The sequence below is a fragment of the Tachysurus vachellii genome, chromosome 22 (assembly GCF_030014155.1).
Source record: "Tachysurus vachellii isolate PV-2020 chromosome 22, HZAU_Pvac_v1, whole genome shotgun sequence".
NCBI lineage: Eukaryota > Metazoa > Chordata > Actinopteri > Siluriformes > Bagridae > Tachysurus > Tachysurus vachellii.
Genome location: NC_083481.1, coordinates 11323793 through 11344022, shown reverse-complemented (window position 1 = coordinate 11344022; position 20230 = coordinate 11323793). Strand labels below are relative to the sequence as shown.

The following is a 20230-nucleotide window of genomic DNA, read 5'->3' as shown; positions in this document are numbered from 1 at the left end:
GAATGGTTTCCAGGTTTCTTTAAAGGCAGATATATTATTATTTTTATGCATAATGGTTTCTTCTGTCAAAATGAATTCTGTGATTAGATTAGTCCAATGGTTGATATGACAAGATGATTTCGATTTCCAGTTTTGAAAGACTATTTTCTTAGCGACAGCTAGAGAGACAAGGACTGGGGTTTTATATTTGAGAGGGATGGGGGGTATCTGATATAACTCCTAGAAGACAGAGTATAGGAGACAGTGGTACTCTGCAGTCCAGGATTGAAGACAGTGTGTTAGTTACTGTAGTCCAGAGAGACTGAACGGGCTGGCATAGCCAGGTCGCATGGAGATAGGTGTCTGTGTTCCCAGAGGTGCACTGTGAGCAAATATCTGTGTCAGATAGTCCCATTTTAAATAGTTTACTCTGAGTGATGTGGGTTCTATGGATGGTTTTATATTGTATGAGTTGTAAATTGGTGTTGGTGGTCATGTTGAAGGTGTTTCTACAGATCTGTGTCCATAAATCCGGGTCCGAAGGTAGCGTGAGGTCAATATCCCATTTTAACTTGGGCAGGGTAATTGTGGGGTTAGATGAAGTGATGAGTCTGTAAAGTTTAGATATGAGTTTTCTTGGGTGGTTGGCTATTTCCATTAACTGTTCACTGGTTTTAGAAGGCTGTAAGATATTAGTTAAAGTTATTTTACTTTTGAGTAAAGATTTAAGCTGTTTATAGTGAAGAAATTGGTCTTTCTCGATCTCAAATTTCTGGATAATTGAGGTGAATGGCATAAATTTGTGATTTTCAAATGTGGTGGAGGTGGGTGATGCCCTTTTGCTGCCATTTAGGAAAATGGATCTTTTCATCGTGAAGACGGAAGTCAGGGTTGTGCCAAATTGGGGTGTATCTACATGGTGCTAAAAATGATTTTGTAATTTCACTGGTTTTCCACCAGGCTGCCAGAGTTGTTGATATTGTAATATTATTATAGAAGTCTAGTTTTTTGATTGACTGTGGTAAAAAGGGAAGGTCAGCGATTGAATTCGGGGAGCACAGATATTGCTCAAGATCAAGCCATGAGTTGGAATATGTATGTTGTTGAGTCCATTTATATAAGTGCTGTAGTTGGATTGCCAGGTAATAGTGCAAGAAATTTGGTGCTCAAGTCCGCCTAACTGTTTTGAGTTTTGGAGTGTTGTAAGTGCTATCCTCGGTTTTTTATCTTTCCAGTAGAATTGAGTGGTGAGGGAGTCTAGTTTTATGAACCAATAGTCTGTCGGAGTAGTCGGAATCATTGAGAATAGGTAATTAATCTGTGGGAGAGTCTTAATTTTAACTGTTGCGATACGGCCTATGAGTGTAAGTGGGAGCTTGTTCCATCGTTTATAATCATCTTAGAAATACCTAAGTACTTGATGTTGCCAATGTTAAAGGGGAAGGAGAGATCATGAATTGCAGAGTCCACACCGTCTCCTGATAGCAGAAGTATAGTTTTATAGATTTGTTCCAATTAATTGTATAATGAGAGACTTTAGAGAATTCATTAATGACGTTGAATGTTTCGCGGAGTGATTGGGATGGAGTTTGTAAATATAATAATAAATCATCTGCATAAAGAATAATTTTGTGTTGAGATTTGTTGACTTGAATTCCTTTAATTTTTTGGTTTTGGCGTATTGCTACAGCAAGTGGTTCTATGAATATGGCAAAAAGGGATGGAGAGAGTGGACAACCTTGTCTAGTTCCTTGGTACAAGGTGAAACTTGGTGAAGTGATCCCATTTGTGACAACCGTTGCCTTTGGGGAAGTGTATAGGGTTGTAATCCATTGGATGAATGAGTTTCCAAAACCAAATTTACGAAGGGTGATGAATAAGAATGTCCAATTGACCTTGTCGAATGCTTTTTCTGCGTCTAATGATGCAATTATGGTTTCCTGTGGCTGTCTTTGTGCGATATTGATAAGGTTGAAGAGTCTGCGAACATTATCTGTTGCGTTTCTGTTCTTGATGAAGCCTGTCTGGTCTGGATGAATTAGTGAATGCATAACTGTTTCAATCCTGGTTGCTAGAGTCTTTGTGATAATTTTCAGGTTGGTATTGATTAATGATAGTGGGCGATAACTAGAGGGATGTGTTGGGTCCTTGTTTTTGGATTTGTTAATTTGTTTTCGGATTTGTTAATTTGTTTTCGGATTTGTTAATGTGTGATTAATGTGTTTAATGTGTTTTCGGATTTGTTAATGTGTTTTCGGATTTGTTAATGTGTTTTCAGATTTGTTAATTTGTTTTCAGATTTGTTGATTTGTTTTCAGATTTGTTCATTTGTTTTCAGATTTGTTAATTTGTTTTCGGATTTGTTAATGTGTGATTAATGTGTTTAATGTGTTTTCGGATTTGTTAATGTGTTTTCATATTTGTTAATGTGTTTTCAGATTTGTTAATTTGTTTTCAGATTTGTTGATTTGTTTTCAGATTTGTTAATTTGTTTTCAGATTTGTTAATGTGTTTTCAGATTTGTTAATGTGTTTTCAGATTTGTTAATTTGTTTTCAGATTTGTTCATTTGTTTTCAGATTTGTTAATGTGTTTTCAGATTTGTTCATTTGTTTTCAGATTTGTTAATGTGTTTTTGGATTTGTTAATATGTTTTTGGATTTGTTCATTTGTTTTGCACTTCTCAGCCACCGTAGTTTGCACCAGGTTGCACAGTTGCACTTTAGGTGGCTAGGAATACTTACTAAGTCCTTAGCTCTGTCTTTGTTTTATGTAGCACCATGGTCCTGGAGAAATGTTGTCTTATTTCACTATGTACTGCAACAGCTATATATGGTTGAAATGACAATAAAAGCTTCTTGACTTGACTTCTTGACTTAAATCTCTCAATCACACTGAAAGTAATTCCACACCTGACATGTTAAATTGTTTTAGATATGGGTGTGAGTTTCACATTTAAGTCTAATTCTAAGCAGCTAAGTATCTTGAGCCCAGGTGCCCATTACCTCATAATCAATCCCTGTTTCAAATGGTCAAGTTAAGAAACTTTTATTGTCATTTCAACCCTACACAGTATAGCTGATGCAGTACACAGTGAGGAATAAAAACAGAGCTACACAGAAACACACAGAGCTAAGGACTTAAAGTAAGTTAAAGTAAAATAAAGTGCATCTGCCCAACCTAGGCCAGTGTGAGACAATACACAGTGCAAACAAGCAAAACAAAACAATGCTGAACAGTGTACACACTGTATATTCTACAATAGATGTGCAAAAATATAGGAATGACCACTTAATATAATAGCAGCAGTTAAATTACAAGCAGCTTGTGCAAGCAAAGACAGTGTGATATGGGTGGTGCTTTAGACATGGATGTGCATTGGATGGACTTGTATTTGGTGCAGATCAGTGCAATCCACACAGTTGAGTGTTTGTATGTATGTGAGTGTGTGAGCACACGTAACTTGTGGAAAGAAACTGTTACACAGTGTGGTAGTGAGAGCCTGAATGCTTCAGTACCTTTTTGTGCGTGTGAGGGGTGTGTGGGATCATTCACAATGCTGTTGGCTTTGCGGATACAGTGTGTGGTGTAAATGTCCGTGAGAGACTCCAATGATCTTCTCAGCTGTCCTCACTATCCGAGAAGGTGCAATTCCAAACCAGACAATGTCTTGTAGTTCCTGATCGCCTGAATGCCCTGCCACAAGCGTCGAGTGTCTCCGCTGTCCAGGAAGTGGCTGTGGATGGTCTGGGCATGTGCATGCTTTGCTTCCCTAATGGTGCAACTCTTTACATCTTGTCATTGGTCAAACTGATCAAGCAGTGGTCTGGCCTACAATGATCAGACATATAAGCATGTCTCATAAAAGAAACTCAGAGTGTTTATACTACAGAGAATTTAAAGGCATACAAGTAGTTTGATGCTTACAATTCTGTTGTACATTGGCACATTTAAAATATAATAATTTACAATTACAGCAACAAGGGCGTCATGGAACTGAAAGCCAACATGCTGCCCTGCCAGATGCCATAAACTTCAGAGCTTTGAAAAAGCAAAACAGCAAATATAAGCTTATAAAATATAATACTGTTTATAGCTGTTATAAAGGTGATAACAGGACATTCTGTTCCACATTAGATTAGAAACCTGATGTGTTATTATGTAATAAATATTATGTAAAAAACACTTAGACATGCTGTTTTTGGAAAATAACCTTAATACCACATGTATTATTTCACCACAATATGCTACATTCAATCACAAATAAACTGCAGAGTGATTTTATATGTGATTTTTCTTCATTTGAAAAGATCTACTAGTAATGACATTCATGCCTGCATAGTGTTCTTGCTCGAAACTGGTGCAGCTCAGCAGTTAGGATTCTGTACTAAATCTTGAAAAGATGTTAATCCCAGGAATGGCATTAGGCCCTAACCCAGTGGTCTTCACTATTTTTTTCATGTGAGCCACACTGATAGGACAAAGTCAATAGGAGAGCCACTTTCACTGCAAAGTATGCCAAGTTATTCAGTCTTAAATAAGCTTATCTGCTTAAATACAATGTACAATATTGCAATACAATAATTACTCGAGTTGCGGATGATGCATGCTCCCATCAGTTACCTCTTTTGTCACTGTCACATTGCTTTGTTGCTGTTCATTTTGTGAGCGGGATTGTTTGATAAGAAATCGATCCATTTTTTAGTCCGTGTGTACAGTAAACACAAGTTGTTAACTAGCATGAAACACAAACTAGCTTCTGGCAGGCCGCCAAAAACTGGCTATTGCGCAGAACGCAATGAGTCAGTGACGAGTCAAATAATATATAGAAATATATATTATTATTTGTAATAGAGCGCATTCGTTTTTCTATGATTCCCTGATTGTTTTTAATGTTATTTAAATGAAAAATAAATTTTAACCACATGATCATATCATCGTATTATTTACTGCCATGCGAGCCGCATATTAAAGCTTGGCGAGCCGCAGGAGGCTCGCGAGCCGCGCAATGAGTAACACTGCCCTAACCCTTAAACTGTGCAGCTCTGTTCTTGGATTAAATTGTCACACAATTGGTAGAATATGGTCAGTAAATACTAAAATAAAAGTGTGTCTCAGATTATTTTGCGTATTTTGCCCGTAAATACAATTTGCTCCCGACCACCAGCAGGTGCTTCTTAAGGCTTTACTTCATTGTGTCCCGACAGGCCGAAACATCTGGGAATCTCAACCTTTATAATAAAGCCATCTTAATAAATCAGCAGGACACTGTATGAGACAAAAGCAGGAGACTATTTTTTTACAGAATATAAAACTTGAACACAGTACTGAGAATATTTTTGTATTTTAATTGCTACTGTTAAGGATTGAGACTATGGGAACTCAAACTTCTGCTTTAGACAAGAAAAAACGACCACAAACCATACTAGAGGTTTTTAGCTGAAAAGTGACGTAGCACATGGAGCTGTAGAGGAGCGCTGTGATTGGCTGAGCAGAGTATACGATATCGCTTGCCTGTTTGTCTGCCACGCCCCTTAAACGGGTGTGTGTGTGTGTGTGTGTGTGTGTGTGTGTGTGTGTGTGTGTGTGTGTGTGTGTGTGTGTGTGTGTGTGTGTGTGTGTGTGTGTGTGTGAGAGAGAGAGAGAGAGAGAGAGAGAGAGAGAGAGATAATCAGCTACCGGGTGATTTTTAGTGAGAGAACCAGACTTTAATTTGTCTATCGACATGTTTAAGCTCTGAATTTACCTCTGGGTGGAATATTACTTTTATCCTCAACAAAATGGAGGTAAGCATTTAATAATGTTCTGTATTTTTCATAGAAAACTTAAAGGTTTATGTAAAATTTAATATGATTTAGTTGTAAATAAAGCCAACAGTTGTAGATGAATATGTTTTATAAACACTCGTATGGAGAAAAGTCGTAAACAAGAAAAGGGGGAACATAACTTTCTGAAAATAGATTTTAATGGTCGACAATTAAATTATTAATAATGGTTTGTTAACATGTAATGTGGAGCAGCAGCCTTGTCACTTTAACTCTTTAACCCAGTTCAGAGTTGTGTGCTAGTGATGGGTAGATTATGGGTCCAGATCCCTGAACCATCAGTGAACAGCTGTAGGGCTTTTCCCCTCAAGTACTCACCTATATTCTTGCATTGTATTCAAGAGCTCTGCCATGAGCTCAATTTTCTTTGTAAAGGACTGGAGAAATGTTGCTATGTTTTCACCTCATGACTTTATGAGCATCAGATTTTGTCCCTGGACCACCATCTGCCAATATATTGCACTTTTGTATGCACTGTGAGCCCATGCACCACACTGACCTCCTTTGAACCCCCTAAACTTATAGCAAATTTTGGGCTGATGCTACGCTGAGGCTGTTTTATCAGAATGATACTGATTTGATATACAGTACTGTGTAAAAGGTTGTGCATTTTGCCATACTGTATAAAAAACAGACTTTTTTCATGCTCTTATAAAAGAGCATGAAAAAAGTCTGTTTTTTTATATGGCAAAATGTTTTGTTTCTTTACACATGCCTTATGCACAGTACTGTATAACAATTTCTATTCTGAGAAAGGGAAGTGCACCTTCTGACTACTGATATTCTGTCTTTCAGTTGCAAAATCATCATAGAGTTAATTGGAATTCTTAAATTTGCCATGAATTTGGACCTTTTGAATTTTAAAGACCAGTGTTGTTACAAACTGACAAGAAACTCAAGAATTATCCTATTCTGTCCCTGTGAGAGGAAATTCTGAGCACCTACTTTCAACTACTGCAACTACTTTCATTTCCTATCTTTTTACCATCTTTTTTCCATGATTCATCCTTCAAATGCAACTATACAGTATACGTACAAGAAAAGCACAAACAAGGAAGCTGTGCATCCTTTGGAATCTTAAGCAACCAGTGAGATGAGTTTGTGTCTAAACCGATTCCTGTATGGGTGTCTGGCTCTCCAGATGTTTGTCTCTGTCTCTATTTGTGTGTCCAGCATGTTGCAGCATAAGCTATAGTCAGAGCAGGAAGCTGAGTGGAATCCGGCAAGTGTGCTAGCGAACAGCTGGTATTGATGTCAGAGTGAAGAGGCAGGGTGAATTGCTCATTCAGATCAGGTTTTCTTCTTCACTAGTTCAGGGTCATGAGTTTAGGCAGATTAAGCAGTTTGTTTGTTACATGGTTGTGCTGTATTGTTTTAGATATCTAGTTCAAACTGACAATAAAAAGTTCAGGTTTTGACACTTAAAGAAATCAGATTACTTATGAAATTGCCTTTAAATTTGTGTTGCTGTGGGACGGTGCTCCAGCATATTTAAACCCTTTAACAAACTTCACACTAATGAAAATGCAATGGAAAATCTGCTTGCAGTCCTATTAGATAATTTAATGACATGTGGCAAGCAAATTTATTTTTGGCTTTGATGTTTTGACACAATTATAATTACGAAGTTGTACAGAAGTATATCAATGTTGGTTAGCTGCTGCTTAGGCAGACAATGATCAGGATGTTAGGTTACTATTCTTGAATTGCTTGATTGCATTTATTACAGATTAAAGATTTTTTATTTTGTAATCTAATGAATGTGCCCAAAACATCAGTTGCAGTCTATCTGTTTGGCAAAGGTATTTGTTAATTGTAGATTTTGGTGGGATGGTTAAAAAACATTGTTGTCTTAATCATATTAAAATGGTAATTAACAATAAACATCACATAAAAATTTCAATTCCATAGATATTTTTCTTTTTTCTTAAATTTTTAAGTTCATGTGAAACCTAAGGCATTATAAATAACTAAATACATTTATTTTTAAATATATATAACTGTGGCGACGGGATATTTTACCCTGCAAAAGCAGTGGGTCGCAAATGCATGAGGGTCCAGAAAGCAGCTTTAAGCTAACCACAAAAACTGATAAGCATGTGTGGCAGCAGAAAGCCCACTCACTCCGAGCATCACTTCTTCTATCTTGATACTCTATCTCACTTGCAAAAGAATGCATCTATACCACTTTTGTACTACATTTGTTTAGTACCACCAGGAATTTACCATAAGTTTACAATTGTTTGCATATCTCTTTCCATTGCGCTATATAGTATGTGGTCATGAGAACAAAAATCATGTCACATATCGTGTTCGTTATGGCTCAGCAGGAGTTCTTCACCACAGTGTAGTCTGCAAATAAAGGCTACAGCTTAATGATGTTCAGAATTCACTATCCAAAACAGCATTCAATAATTCAGAGGAATAACATCCTTCTGCTGAGAAATCAGACTCTGAGAAGCATGGTGTTTGTGTATGATATCTGTCATAGTTCAGAGACAGGAAATACCAGGGCAGCTACAGTAATAAGGCAAGTAACACAGACACGCTGGGGCCTGAAGAGGCCATAAGTCACAGAATCCTCCCAACTTAGCCCAATTTATGTTCCGAAGATGGCTGATCTGGATGAAGTGGGTGCACAGTATGGCCACTGGCACATAGTTTTTGAAAATATTCTTGTAAAAGATCCTGCTTATGCCTTTGTCGTTCTTTGCATTGCCTCCTTATAGCTCTAATTATGTATTTATCTTGTGGAGATGTACTGAGCTTGCACAGGACATTTCTCATTCCCATGGTCATAGGTCAACATGAATGAAGGGCATAATTCCCCCAAGAATATCCCCAGAGGCCAAAATGCCGGATGTGCTTGCACAAATTCACACATTTTGTAGATAAATAAATTATATTGCAAACGTTGGAAGAGGGAAAAGGGATTATGGAGTGGATAATGGCTGTACCATCCCTGCAATGGACTGGCATCTCATCCAAGGTTCTTCCGCTTCACTGCCAGTATTCCCAGTTTAGGCATGCATCTGTATCGACACTAAAAAGGATAAAACGGTTACAATGAGTGAGTGAGAGTAATGGCTGTATCGGTGAAGAGACACACACCATGGTTTCCCAAGACTGAGAAAAAAAGAAAACTGTAACTCCCGTTTTGGGCTAGTTTCAGGTTAGTGTGTATGGTTTTTGAACTGAAATTGCTAACAATTGCTTAGGAAATTTTGCCCTTCTATTTTGCCTTTCAATCTATCTATTTCTCTTTCTTTCTCAAACACACACAGTCACACACACACTGTTTTCAATCTAATTCATCACTGAGAAATACAGCAAAAGGTGCGTTTTGAAATGCAGCTTTCTAAAGAAAGCCTCAGAAACACAACTACAAAGACCTAAGTATAGTACTGAAGCATTATATCATAGTTTTCAAGTTATGCACACTGTAAAATACTAATTTGGCCATATGAGTGAGAGAGAGAGAGAGAGACAGCTGCAAAATGACAGTTCAGGTCAGCTGTCTTGCCCTCATTCTCACAAACATGTGTGCAGAAATCCCAACTCACAGCTGAATGTGACAAACAAAAAATGTTTTCAGCATCAGTATTGTGTCTACTAACTCTGTAGTAGAAACAAACATCATATGTTTTTCCTGTCTAATGATAACAGTGCATCACACCTTAAAACTTTTTTGCAGTAGTGGGTTTTTTGGCAGGATATGTGATGTGTGTCACCTAGGGCTTGTCACATGGGTCACAGTGTGTCAGTGTGGTGGTTGTGGTTATTATGCTAAAAGAAGTGCAGTATGACAGGTGTTTCTCACACCAGCCTGCTTGATCTCAATAGAGCATTTGTTGTCAAAGGTTAATCTCGAAAGAGAGGCCAGCTTCATTTAAAGCTGCCATTAGTAGGATTTATCAGTTTGAAGCTGATGACTAAGGAAGGAAGGCAGCCGCATGTGGGGAGTGACGATAGACTGAGCCACTGGATGTTAACAAGTTCAAAGTAATTGGTCACCCAAAGTTGGAGGGACATGCTTACATTGGTTACATGAATACATCATTTTTAAAGGAAGTGTCTGAGATGAGGGGAATTTACAGCACCCTGAAACTGACATGACATAAGACATAACTGTGGGTAGATAGCTCATCATCATTGAAAACTCTGCTAAATTCTTCTGAAATGTTCATCACTTCCTAGAATTGTCAGGTACTATGATTCACAATAAAAGTTATAGTTCAAATGGTTTTCATTGCAGCTTCACTTGACTGTCACTGGCTCATTTCTGTGATGTTTTAATCATACCCTGTTGGTACTATTCATTAGCAATATACAGTGCATGTCCATGTGCGCGTGTGTTTATGCACATTGTAAGTAGCATGTTTGTGCTGCATTTAGGATTTACAGGTGGTGTGTATTTCTACAAATTCCTTCGAATGAAAGTGGTCCCTGATTGATATATTTATACTAATCTGTTTTGGGGGTTTCTGAGATATAAATGAACTATTTTGGAGAAGTAGTTTGGAAATAGCTTCCTTTTAGTTCTCCAGCAGAAGCTCTAACAGGAAGCAAAAGCCAGGCACATGAAGTGGCTTTTGTAAGTAGTTACATCTGCCAGTAACTAAAGCCATCCTAGTGCAGTTTAACGGACTGTAATGGCTTACATATATTTACTAATGGCCTAATTATGTTGGTTTATTTTTATTTTTTGGACAGCCAGACTTTCAGATGTACAACAACAGATAAGACATCTTTAAGAGTTTCAAGAAATTAGTGATGAAATATGCCATGATTCACAAACCATTAGAGTTCATTTAGCACCAGACATTTTGGAATGGAGTGTATTTTAATGCAGACCTGATTTTAAATGACATTGTCCCTGGAAGGATTATACACTGGATTACGTTTCTGGCTACAAAGAATCTAGGGAATAAAGTCACTAACGTTCCTACTAGTGCATAGCTATGGCTGAGCCTATTATCATCATCACACAAAGGCCTTGTTTATTCTGAGCATTACTTCGGGAAGGCACTAGCTACCCCGTTAGTCATTGTGCCTGTGCATCTGCTCTATGGAGAGGTTTTGTATTGTGAATATACATGATGTAATGTTTTCTCCCCAGACCATCCTGGCCAAAGCACTCTATGACAACACAGCTGAAAGCCCAGATGAGCTGGTCTTCTACAAGGGTGATGTTGTTGTGGTGATAGAGAAAACTGTTGAGGGCAGTGTCGGCTGGTGGAAATGCTCTCTGAATGGCCAAGAAGGCCTGGCACCGGCCAATCGACTACGACTCCTCTCACCTTCAGAAAGTATTTATCAAACACCACGGCCAGCAGAAGCAAGTCCAACTTACGAGGCAATGGAGAAGGGAAACAAGGTGCCATTCTCACACATAGTACACAGTCCTGTCCTTTTCCTGTGGAAATCTGAATCTCTGGACAGAAACTACTCTCTAAATAAAGTATGCCTGATTTATTTATTTTTTTAAGAGGAAGAGTGTATGTTGATGTGGTGGAGATGAAAGGTAATGAGGTATGCATACAGTATGACAGCTTTTTAATGAATAAACAATAACTTGAAGATTGACATTAGTAATGTTTTAGTAGCTAAATGTCAAGATTACACCACAGTCACCTGAACATGATGTGGATAATTCAAAACCTAAACTAAATTTTGGTAATGAGGTTAGTATTCTCCCCATGCATAAATATTATCAGATTTTACTCCAAAAAGCCCTGGTAGTGAAACAACTGCAGGTTAATAGACAGTTATGCGGTAACCCCTGCCTGCTAAAACACTAGCAGATGCTTTGGCTTGGTCTCTGCCTAAGAACTTATATGTGACTATAAAATAACTTTGAGGAAAGACTACAGACAACGCTAACTACAACCAGCAGAAAGAAACAAAAGGAAGAAGTGTCATTTGCTGGTGGAGTTGATTAGTCAACATGTTGCTGATTTTCCCTCGTGCTTCAGGGAATTTTTTTTACATTTACGGTAGTTCTTTTATAGTTAATGTGCTTCATGGTTTAAATTAGACAACTGGTTTGAATGGGCAGACATACTGAGTTTAGTATGTCTGCCAAAAAAACAAGTTCTAATGTGCCTCCCTAAAGGAAACAAATGGTATAAAGATGACAAAGATTGGATTTTTTTTGTTTGTTTATTTTAAAGATGGTACATGGTGTCTTCACTCCCAGCACAGATATGTATGCTGTTCCTAGTCTTTGGAGAAAAGGCTTGTTATACACAGTAAGGCTATTTAAGCTAATGTATGAATGTTAATATTTGATTCAATATTCTTAAATAACACAGTCATACAATATTTCTCTTAATTATTGACTAATCAAAACATGAGCAACAATTTATGTCTTTCCATAAACACAGCCACTATCACCACGGCCTACATTAAGAAAAACATCCACTGTCATTCAGAAGAGATCCGAAGTCATTGATAACAGCAAATCCATAGCATCTGAGGTATATGTATGTGCAAAATACAGTAGTCAGCTATAGCTTGTCTTAAATATCTTATAATAAATATATTACAAATGTAATAACACATTTTATTAATGTTATACAAAAATATCATCTAATGTTTTACAGATTTATGCTGTACCACCCACACCCTCCAAAGATCCCAATTATGATATTCCTGTTTCTTCCAAAAGTGAGTTAGTTTCCAACTTCAACACTTTGCCTAATCCACAGAAGTGTGAGCAGATATATGATGTGCCTGTAGCACTGGAAATGCCCATCAGTGTACATGGTTTCTATGGCACAATGCCATCTAAAGGTGCACATTCTGGAAAACAGTTCTATGATACTCCAACATCATGTGTTCGTCTTGCAGCAGTCACTGCTGGCTGCATCTATGATATCCCAAAATGTAGGAAGAAAACACAACAAAGAACAGACCCCAACCTCAAAGAGGAAGGATGCATCTATGATGTACCACCTAGCCTCAATAAAAGAGAACCCATTCTGAATGTACTAACACTCCCGAATCAGAAAGTTACAAACCCAGGTAATTTGGAAAATGCTTCCAAACCTATTGAAGACAGGTGCAAACCTGGTCCAATGCATGATCTTCCTCGTAGACGATCATCATGGGGTAGACAGATTATGGTGTCCAGAGCACAAGAGAGGAGGGCAAAAACCACTCCCATGAAGGAGGTAACGAATGATATAGGTGTGTCTATTTCCGAAAACCAAAGGGACTCCACAGTTTCCAACTCCTCCAACACCTCCAGTTCTTCCAAGAGCTCCTGTGACTCTATGATGTTTGGCTCCACCTCACCAGAGCCACTACGGGAGGTCACACTATCCCCAGAGGAAGCAGCCCAAAGACTTTTGAAACTCCAGGAAACAGTTTGTCAGGCTGTGCCCCAACTGATGGACTTTGTAAGTAGCCACTGGAGAAGCCGTGAGCATCTGGGCCAACACCTCCAGCAGATTCGTGCAGCCTCAGAGGATGTGGCCAACTCAGTCACCTCCTTCCTCAACTTTGTTCTAGATATCAGAGGCAATGCACTGCGGCTTACTGACTGTAACCTGCAGGCCAGGCTCCAGAAGCAGCTCTCTATTGTGGAGAACTCAGGACTGATTGTGCAGAACTCTGTGGATGCTCTTTGTGGCTTAGGCTGGTCTCTGGATGTCCTGGCTCAGGATCCGGGGCAGCCACAGATTTCAGACCAACTGGAGCGCTTTGTCATGGTTGCCCGGACTTTGCCAGAAGACATGAAACGGTTGGTGTCCATTATTAATGCCAACAGCAAGCTTCTGTTCAGAAACTCATCAAAAGAGCCAGAAATGCCAAAGAACACCAGTCTACCACATGTTATAAAAAGCACTGGCAAGAATGAACCACCGTTAGATAAAGAGGGGAATGATGATTATGTACATCTTCAGGTATGCTGGACTTTTCTAAAATGTTTAAAGAGTACATGCATCTGAATACCCTAAGTGTCTGTCTATATAACAAATCTTCTATGTATTCTTAGATATTTGACATTTGCATTTGCATTTTTACAGACCAAGACAGAATTTGAAAAGTTACAGCAAACTGAAGAAAAAAACAACATAAAATTGGAAATTAATCAACACAATGAGAAAAAACAGGTAATGCATCCATCCTGTTTGGGTACTCACACACACACATGCACACACACACACACACACACATACACACACATGTTGGAATAAGCTTATTGTTGTAGTTAGGGAAACTTTGTAGTGGAATGTCTCACTGTTTTCTTTATACTTTAATTTTCAGGTTTCCAAACCAGAGCCTACATGCTTTGATAGTACAAGCCAACATCCCGGCAAGCCTGTGATTTCTGACCACTGCCGACTGTATTTTGGGGCCATCAGGAAAGCCATTGCTGTGTTTGTTTCTAGCCTGGAGGAGCAACAGCCCCCTGAGAAGTTTATATCCCACAGTAAGCTGGTGATCATGGTGGGCCAAAGGCTAATAGACACCCTTTATTGTGAGGCCCAGGGTAGGGAGGACAGTCAGGAACTCCTACACAAAAGCAACCACTTGTGTGCCCTCCTCAAGCATCTGGCAGTGGCCACCAAAAAAGCAGCGCTACACTTTCCGGACAAAGTGGCAATCAAGGAAGCACAGGACTTTGCCAAAGAACTGGCTCAGTGGGCACACCAATTTCGCATGTTTCTGGAAAATTAAGCTGTTTGTAAAAGGACAGCAGTATAGTGCACTGTATAAGTTGACACATACCTACACGCTCTGCAGTTGTGCAGTTCGTGTGCAGTTCTTCTATTAGTGTGAACACTGGAACAGCAATAAAATACCAGAATAGGTGGAGAAATGGTTGGTCTAGCAATAGATTAGAATGAAAATTATAGCAAAACATGCACTTTTTTGATGCTAGATGTTGTAGCCAGAATTCAAAGCAGAATTTCAAGGTAGAATTATCATGAAGCAATAGAAGAAACTATTTCCCTCTGTTCTAATAAAAATCTGTCTTATTAGAAGGGTTTTTAATAATAGTATTTGGGTCAGATATGGAAAATTGTGCCTAGATTGTGGATAGGCTAATATTTTAAATACAAACAAATAAAATGAAATTTCGAACACAAAAGAGACAAAGGATAGGACTAAGATCCCTCCACCAAATCTCCATGCTTTTTATAACCCTTTTCTACATGTTGTAGGAAGATACTCAGGTGTCAGGATTGATTTTTGCTTAAATTCACAAATAATGTATTTTATAATATCTTTTCATGTGACAACACTGAAGAAATGGTACTTTGTGGCCAGCAGTTTAGACATTAATAGCTGTGTGTTGATTTATTTTGAGCGGATAGCAAATTTAAACTCTTTTAACTCTTTAACTCTTATACAAGCTGTACACTCACTACTTTACATTGAAGCAAAGTGTAATTTCTTCAGTGTTGCAACATGAAAAGATATAATAAAATATTTACCAAAAGTGAGAGGTGTTCTTACTTCTGTGAGATACTGTATATATAAATAACCAACTACAATATTTCAGTAAGATTTCTGGCCATCAAATAATGTTTTGCTTGACTAAATAGAACCTGTTTTATTAAATAAATAGAATGTGTAATTATAATAAATATAATTCATATAATATTTTAATAAACTAATAAAAAAAGTTATACAGCTATAATGTTGTCTCTAATATTTTATTAGTTAGACAATGTTTGTGAAATAAAAACCTTGTGAAGTTAAAAGTGTCCCTGCTTACAAAGGGACCTGAGAAACACTGATCTAAGCAACTAAGAACTGATAAATGGGGACTGTAGACTTTTGCACTTTATAGTATCTTGGTAAGAATATAGTTAGCTAGGTTGATTCCAGACTGTCTAACTGCTAAACAAATGATCATAATCATTATCAGAGAACCACTGGACTAAAAAATGATGGAAAACACACCTCAGCATGGTCATAATTTGAATGAATTAGTTTGGGTTGATAGTGGCACCTCACAGTTTTAGGATCCCAGATTTGATCCTGAACTCAGGTTATTGCCTGCAAGTTTCTGTGCATGTTCTTCGTGTGTCTGTGTGTGTTCTGGTTTTCTCCCACCTCCCACAAAAAAGCCAGCAGGTGGATTGGCAAAAATAAATCGACCCTATTCACGAAGGAGTGTGTGAAAATGCGAGTGTGTGTAAGGTGTATTTCCATGTCATGCCTACGGTGACCATATTCCCCACTTTGTGTCTTTTTGTCCCACATCTCACAACTTGTTCTGTATTTTGATTGGATATAAACAGACTATGTTTATAGGTTTTTAGGTTGCGTCGCCAATGAAAGAAAGCATGTCATCAAAGATTTGCCAGCCTTCTACTGCATCTACGCTAACAGTAAAATTACATTCATATTTTAAGGAAAAAAGCAACACAAAGAAAAGAAAGTATGGTTATACTAAAAAACAGACAGCAACATATTAGTGGGTGAGACCTGGGGATGATGACTTACAGAGAGCTTTTTGTCTGTGCTGAAGTAGTTTCTCCATTTCACACTGTGCTGAACATTCATTCATTCATTCATTTTATACCGCTTATCCGAACTATTCTTGGGTCACGGGGAGCCTGTGCCTATCTCAGGCGTCATTGGGCATCAAGGCAGGATACACCCTGGATGGAGTGCCAACCCATCGCAGGGCACACACACTCTCATTCACTCACACACTCACACATTCACACATTATTTTTCCAGAGATGCCAATCAACCTACCATGCATGTCTTTGGACTGGGTGGGAAACCGGAGTACCCGGAGGAAACCCCCGAGGCACGGGGAGAACATGCAAACTCCACACACACAAGGCGGAGGCGGGAATCGAACCCCCAACCCTGGAGGTGTGAGGCAAACGTGCTAACCACTAAGCCACCGTGCCCCCCACTGTGCTGAAAATTTTATCTATAAAAAGACATACAAATCATAGACTGATTTATAATGAAGCCTAAAGATGGTTGACAGATACGTGACAGACACTGCATCGCAAAATTTAGCACTCTGGTAACAAGTTAGTGCTGCTCATTTTTCTAGAAATTAAGAGCAAAAAAATTAATAAATTTCATGTGGTAGAACTGAAGCAGTTTTCATAGTTACAGATGTACGTTCTTCAGTGGACAATTGATGAGGGAATTATGAAACAATGGTTCAGGCCTCAGGTGAACAAATTTTTTTACAGTGCCTTCATATGCTTCCATTCGGGGCACAGCCAGAATTGGAAATTGAATCCATAGTAAAAGCAGCTCTTGCATTAGAGGAAGAGGACTAGCAGGCTGTCATGACTATACCTATAATTTGGCTCAGTATATGAACTGTTGTCAGAAGACTGGCCTGCAATCAATCTAGCTATTTCTTGTCAGTGGAAGTTGAAGTAGCAGATACTGAACAGAGGTGGGTAGTAACGAATTACATTTACTTCGTTACATTTACTTGAGTACATTTTTTGGGTAACTTGTACTTTTTGAATATAATTAAAGATGTGTACTTTTACTCTTACTCAAGTAGATTTTTAGTGGAAAAATTTACTTTTTTTTTTTTTTACAATCGGCGGCATTCCTCCGTTACTCAAATGGTAATAAATATGAGATTTAATAAATAATAATTAGTTTATATGACAAGTCTCCCATTGAAGTTTAGCGCGCCTTTAGTTGGAAGATGATGGCTGAAGCAGAGGAAGGCGTTTGCGCTTTATCAAAGGCAGATCACCCGTGGCCTCAAATTAATTCTATATTTTCACTCCAAGATGTAAAAAATAATAGCTTTATAATGCGATGCATTCTGTGTGCACCAAAACAAACAGACATCGCAGCTTACAAGAATTCCAGCTCCAACCTAAAAAACACACGTAGCGGTAAGTGTCAAAATTATGCCTATTTGATGGTAATTTGGTAACTATGGGCACTTTACGTACCTTAACCTTAACGTAATACTATATTTTCACACTGTCTGAATGTTTTCCCTCATATATGCTCTCATGCAATCCTGTGAACCCTACAAACAACACGTTCATGAACAAACGTTCATTATAAGTGTCTGCATTTTCATATCCATGTTCCACAAAATAAATTGAATTGCATGCTGTAAGACGTTTTGCATTTATACGCAAATCCTGACATCTCACAAGTTTTTTTTGACTACGTTTTTTTTTTCACTAAAGTGTAGAACATATACAAAATAAAAACAGGATTATATTTTGTTTTATCCCTACCTAAACTTAGTGCTAACCACTAAGCCACCGTGCCCCCCTTGGGATTGAGAGTAATGCAATTTCAATTCTCTATATGTACTGTACATGTGGAAATTTGATAATAAAGCAAACTTGAACTTGAACTTGTTGGCTTTGTAGAAGCCAACATTCTGTTTTCCTATTTAAGCTTAGACAAAAATTTATCAAGAGTAACTCCTCCTAGGGCTTTCGAGCCACATGAACCAAATTCGGATATGTTGTAGACCCTGCTCTGAGGTTTGTTTCTGTTACTTTTCTAAGTGATCCGAGTACCGGTACTTCTGGTACCGGGTCTCAAAATGGCCTTTTTTCTCATAGACTCCCATTATAAACTTTGGAGGTTTATAACTTTGCAAGCTTTCGAACTATATACACCAAACTTGGACAGCTCCTTTAGAGTGATACTTTGAACAAACTTTTAAATTGGTGTACCGACTGGCCTTTCGGTTGTCCCGCCCCCAAAATATGCAAAATCAAAAAACTTTTTACAACATGGACATGTGACATATCAAAACACTCAGAACAATGAGGGGAACTTCCTCACGGGTATTCTGATGATGTCACGTGACATCACATGATGTCACTTGAAAACAAAAAACATTAGCACAACATGGACATGTGACATATCAAAACACTCAGCCCAAGGAGGGGAATTGCGTCACAGGTTTTCGGATGACGTCACACGCTCGTCTCCACTTGCCTCCAAATGATTTGGTGCTTTATGGAGGCGAGTGGACATACTGTAAGGCACAGTGTTACTTTTAGAAGCAAGTGGACAGAAAGCTAGGGTGCCAAAACATTTGGAGGCAAGTGGAGACAAGCATGTGACGTCATCTGAATACTCTTGAGGAAGTTTCCCTCATTGGGCTGAGTGTTTTGATATGTCACATGTCCATGATGTGCTAATGTTTTTTGTTTTCACATGACATCACGTGATGTCACTTGACTTCATCAGAATACACGTGAGGGAGTTCTCCTCATTGTTCTGAGTGTTTTGATATGTCACATGTCCATGTTGTAAAAAAGTTTTTTGATTTTGCATATTTTGGGGGCGGGGCTGCGGGACAACCGAAAGGCCAGTCGGTACGCCAATTTACAACTTTGTTCAGAGTATCACCCTAAAGGAACTGGCTGAGCTTGGTGTAGATAGTTCGAAAGCTTGTCGAGTTATAAACCTCCAAAATTTATAAGGGGAGTCTATGGGGAAAAAGGCCACTTTGAGACCCGGTACCGGAAGTACTGGTACTTGGATCGCTTACCGGTACTTGGATTGTAATAGCAACAAACTTCAGACCAGGGTCTACAACATATCCGAATTTGGTTCATGTGGCTTGAAAGCCCTAGGAGAAGTTACTCTTGATAAATTTTTGTCTAAGCTTAAATAGGAAAACAGAATGTTGGCTTCTACAAAGCCAACATAATAAATGGGCAGAGTATACATATTTCTTATGCACTTAGATAGACATAAAATGGTCGGCCTCTCAGGGTTGGAAATATGTCTTACTTCTTGTCTCACATTTGCATCTGGTCATCTAAACTGGTACAGTGTGGTTTAAAGTGGTTCAGGGATAAGTGGTTACTGAACATGATAAGTGAGTTTGCTTTATTTTTTATCCCACATGAGTATCATCAGTGTGCAGCCGAGTTCTACCATGTTTTAGGAAGAGAGGAATCACCGCATTGTTCAGAGGCCAATAGACTTCACGTCTCGACTTTGGCCCTGTGCTCGAATTAATCGATGTTCTTGGACCTGAAGCGTCGCCTCTAGTAAAGTGCGATTTCTAAACTCTACTTTAGCGCCATCTGTCGTTTTACAAGCAATGACAGATTGTTTATTGCACTTTCTGAACGTTTCCTAGGTCTGCTTAATTCTAAATATAATAAGTATTTACATATTTACAAATATACAAATACCAACAAACGCCAGCATCGAAAACACTTTCTGTACATTTATTTTCTAAATAATGTAGATAACGGCATGATCAAGCACAAGTTGACACAAGCTCCTGTCCTATTAATAGCCTGAGCGCTGCCTAATTACCAACAAAGTAAACTGACGATTCTACTCATAACATAATGTTTGTGCAAGAACTATTAAACATCCTGACATGCACTCTTTAATGAAAGGAAGAACCACATGGACCGGCGTCAGGGAACGTTTTAGTGCCTCTTTTCAGTTTTCTTTTCCAATTTGATG

General features: G+C 38.4%; 1 protein-coding gene across 2 annotated transcripts; it reads left to right on the top strand.

Moving 5' to 3' along the window:
- Window positions 1–5524: 5524 nt before the first annotated feature.
- Window positions 5525–15447, top strand: cass4 (Cas scaffold protein family member 4). 2 transcript variants are annotated; one of them, XM_060858468.1, is made up of 7 exons: window positions 5525–5764; window positions 10923–11180; window positions 11977–12054; window positions 12190–12282; window positions 12409–13713; window positions 13837–13923; window positions 14078–15447. In XM_060858468.1, the coding sequence occupies exons 1-7, from the start codon at window positions 5759–5761 to the stop codon at window positions 14489–14491; spliced, it is 2241 nt and encodes a 746-aa protein (XP_060714451.1). In that variant the 5' UTR covers window positions 5525–5758; the 3' UTR covers window positions 14492–15447. The 2 variants fall into 2 exon arrangements, with proteins under 2 accessions (XP_060714451.1, XP_060714450.1); XM_060858467.1 differs by having other exon boundaries at window positions 10923–11264.
- Window positions 15448–20230: the final 4783 nt, after the last annotated feature.

Excerpts from the sequence above, each read along its gene's own strand:
- cass4 (XM_060858467.1), top strand. Across the intron at positions 12,283-12,408 it reads GCAAATCCATAGCATCTGAG|ATTTATGCTGTACCACCCAC; the intron begins GTATATGTATGT and ends AATGTTTTACAG. Across the intron at positions 13,924-14,077 it reads AACACAATGAGAAAAAACAG|GTTTCCAAACCAGAGCCTAC; the intron begins GTAATGCATCCA and ends TTTAATTTTCAG.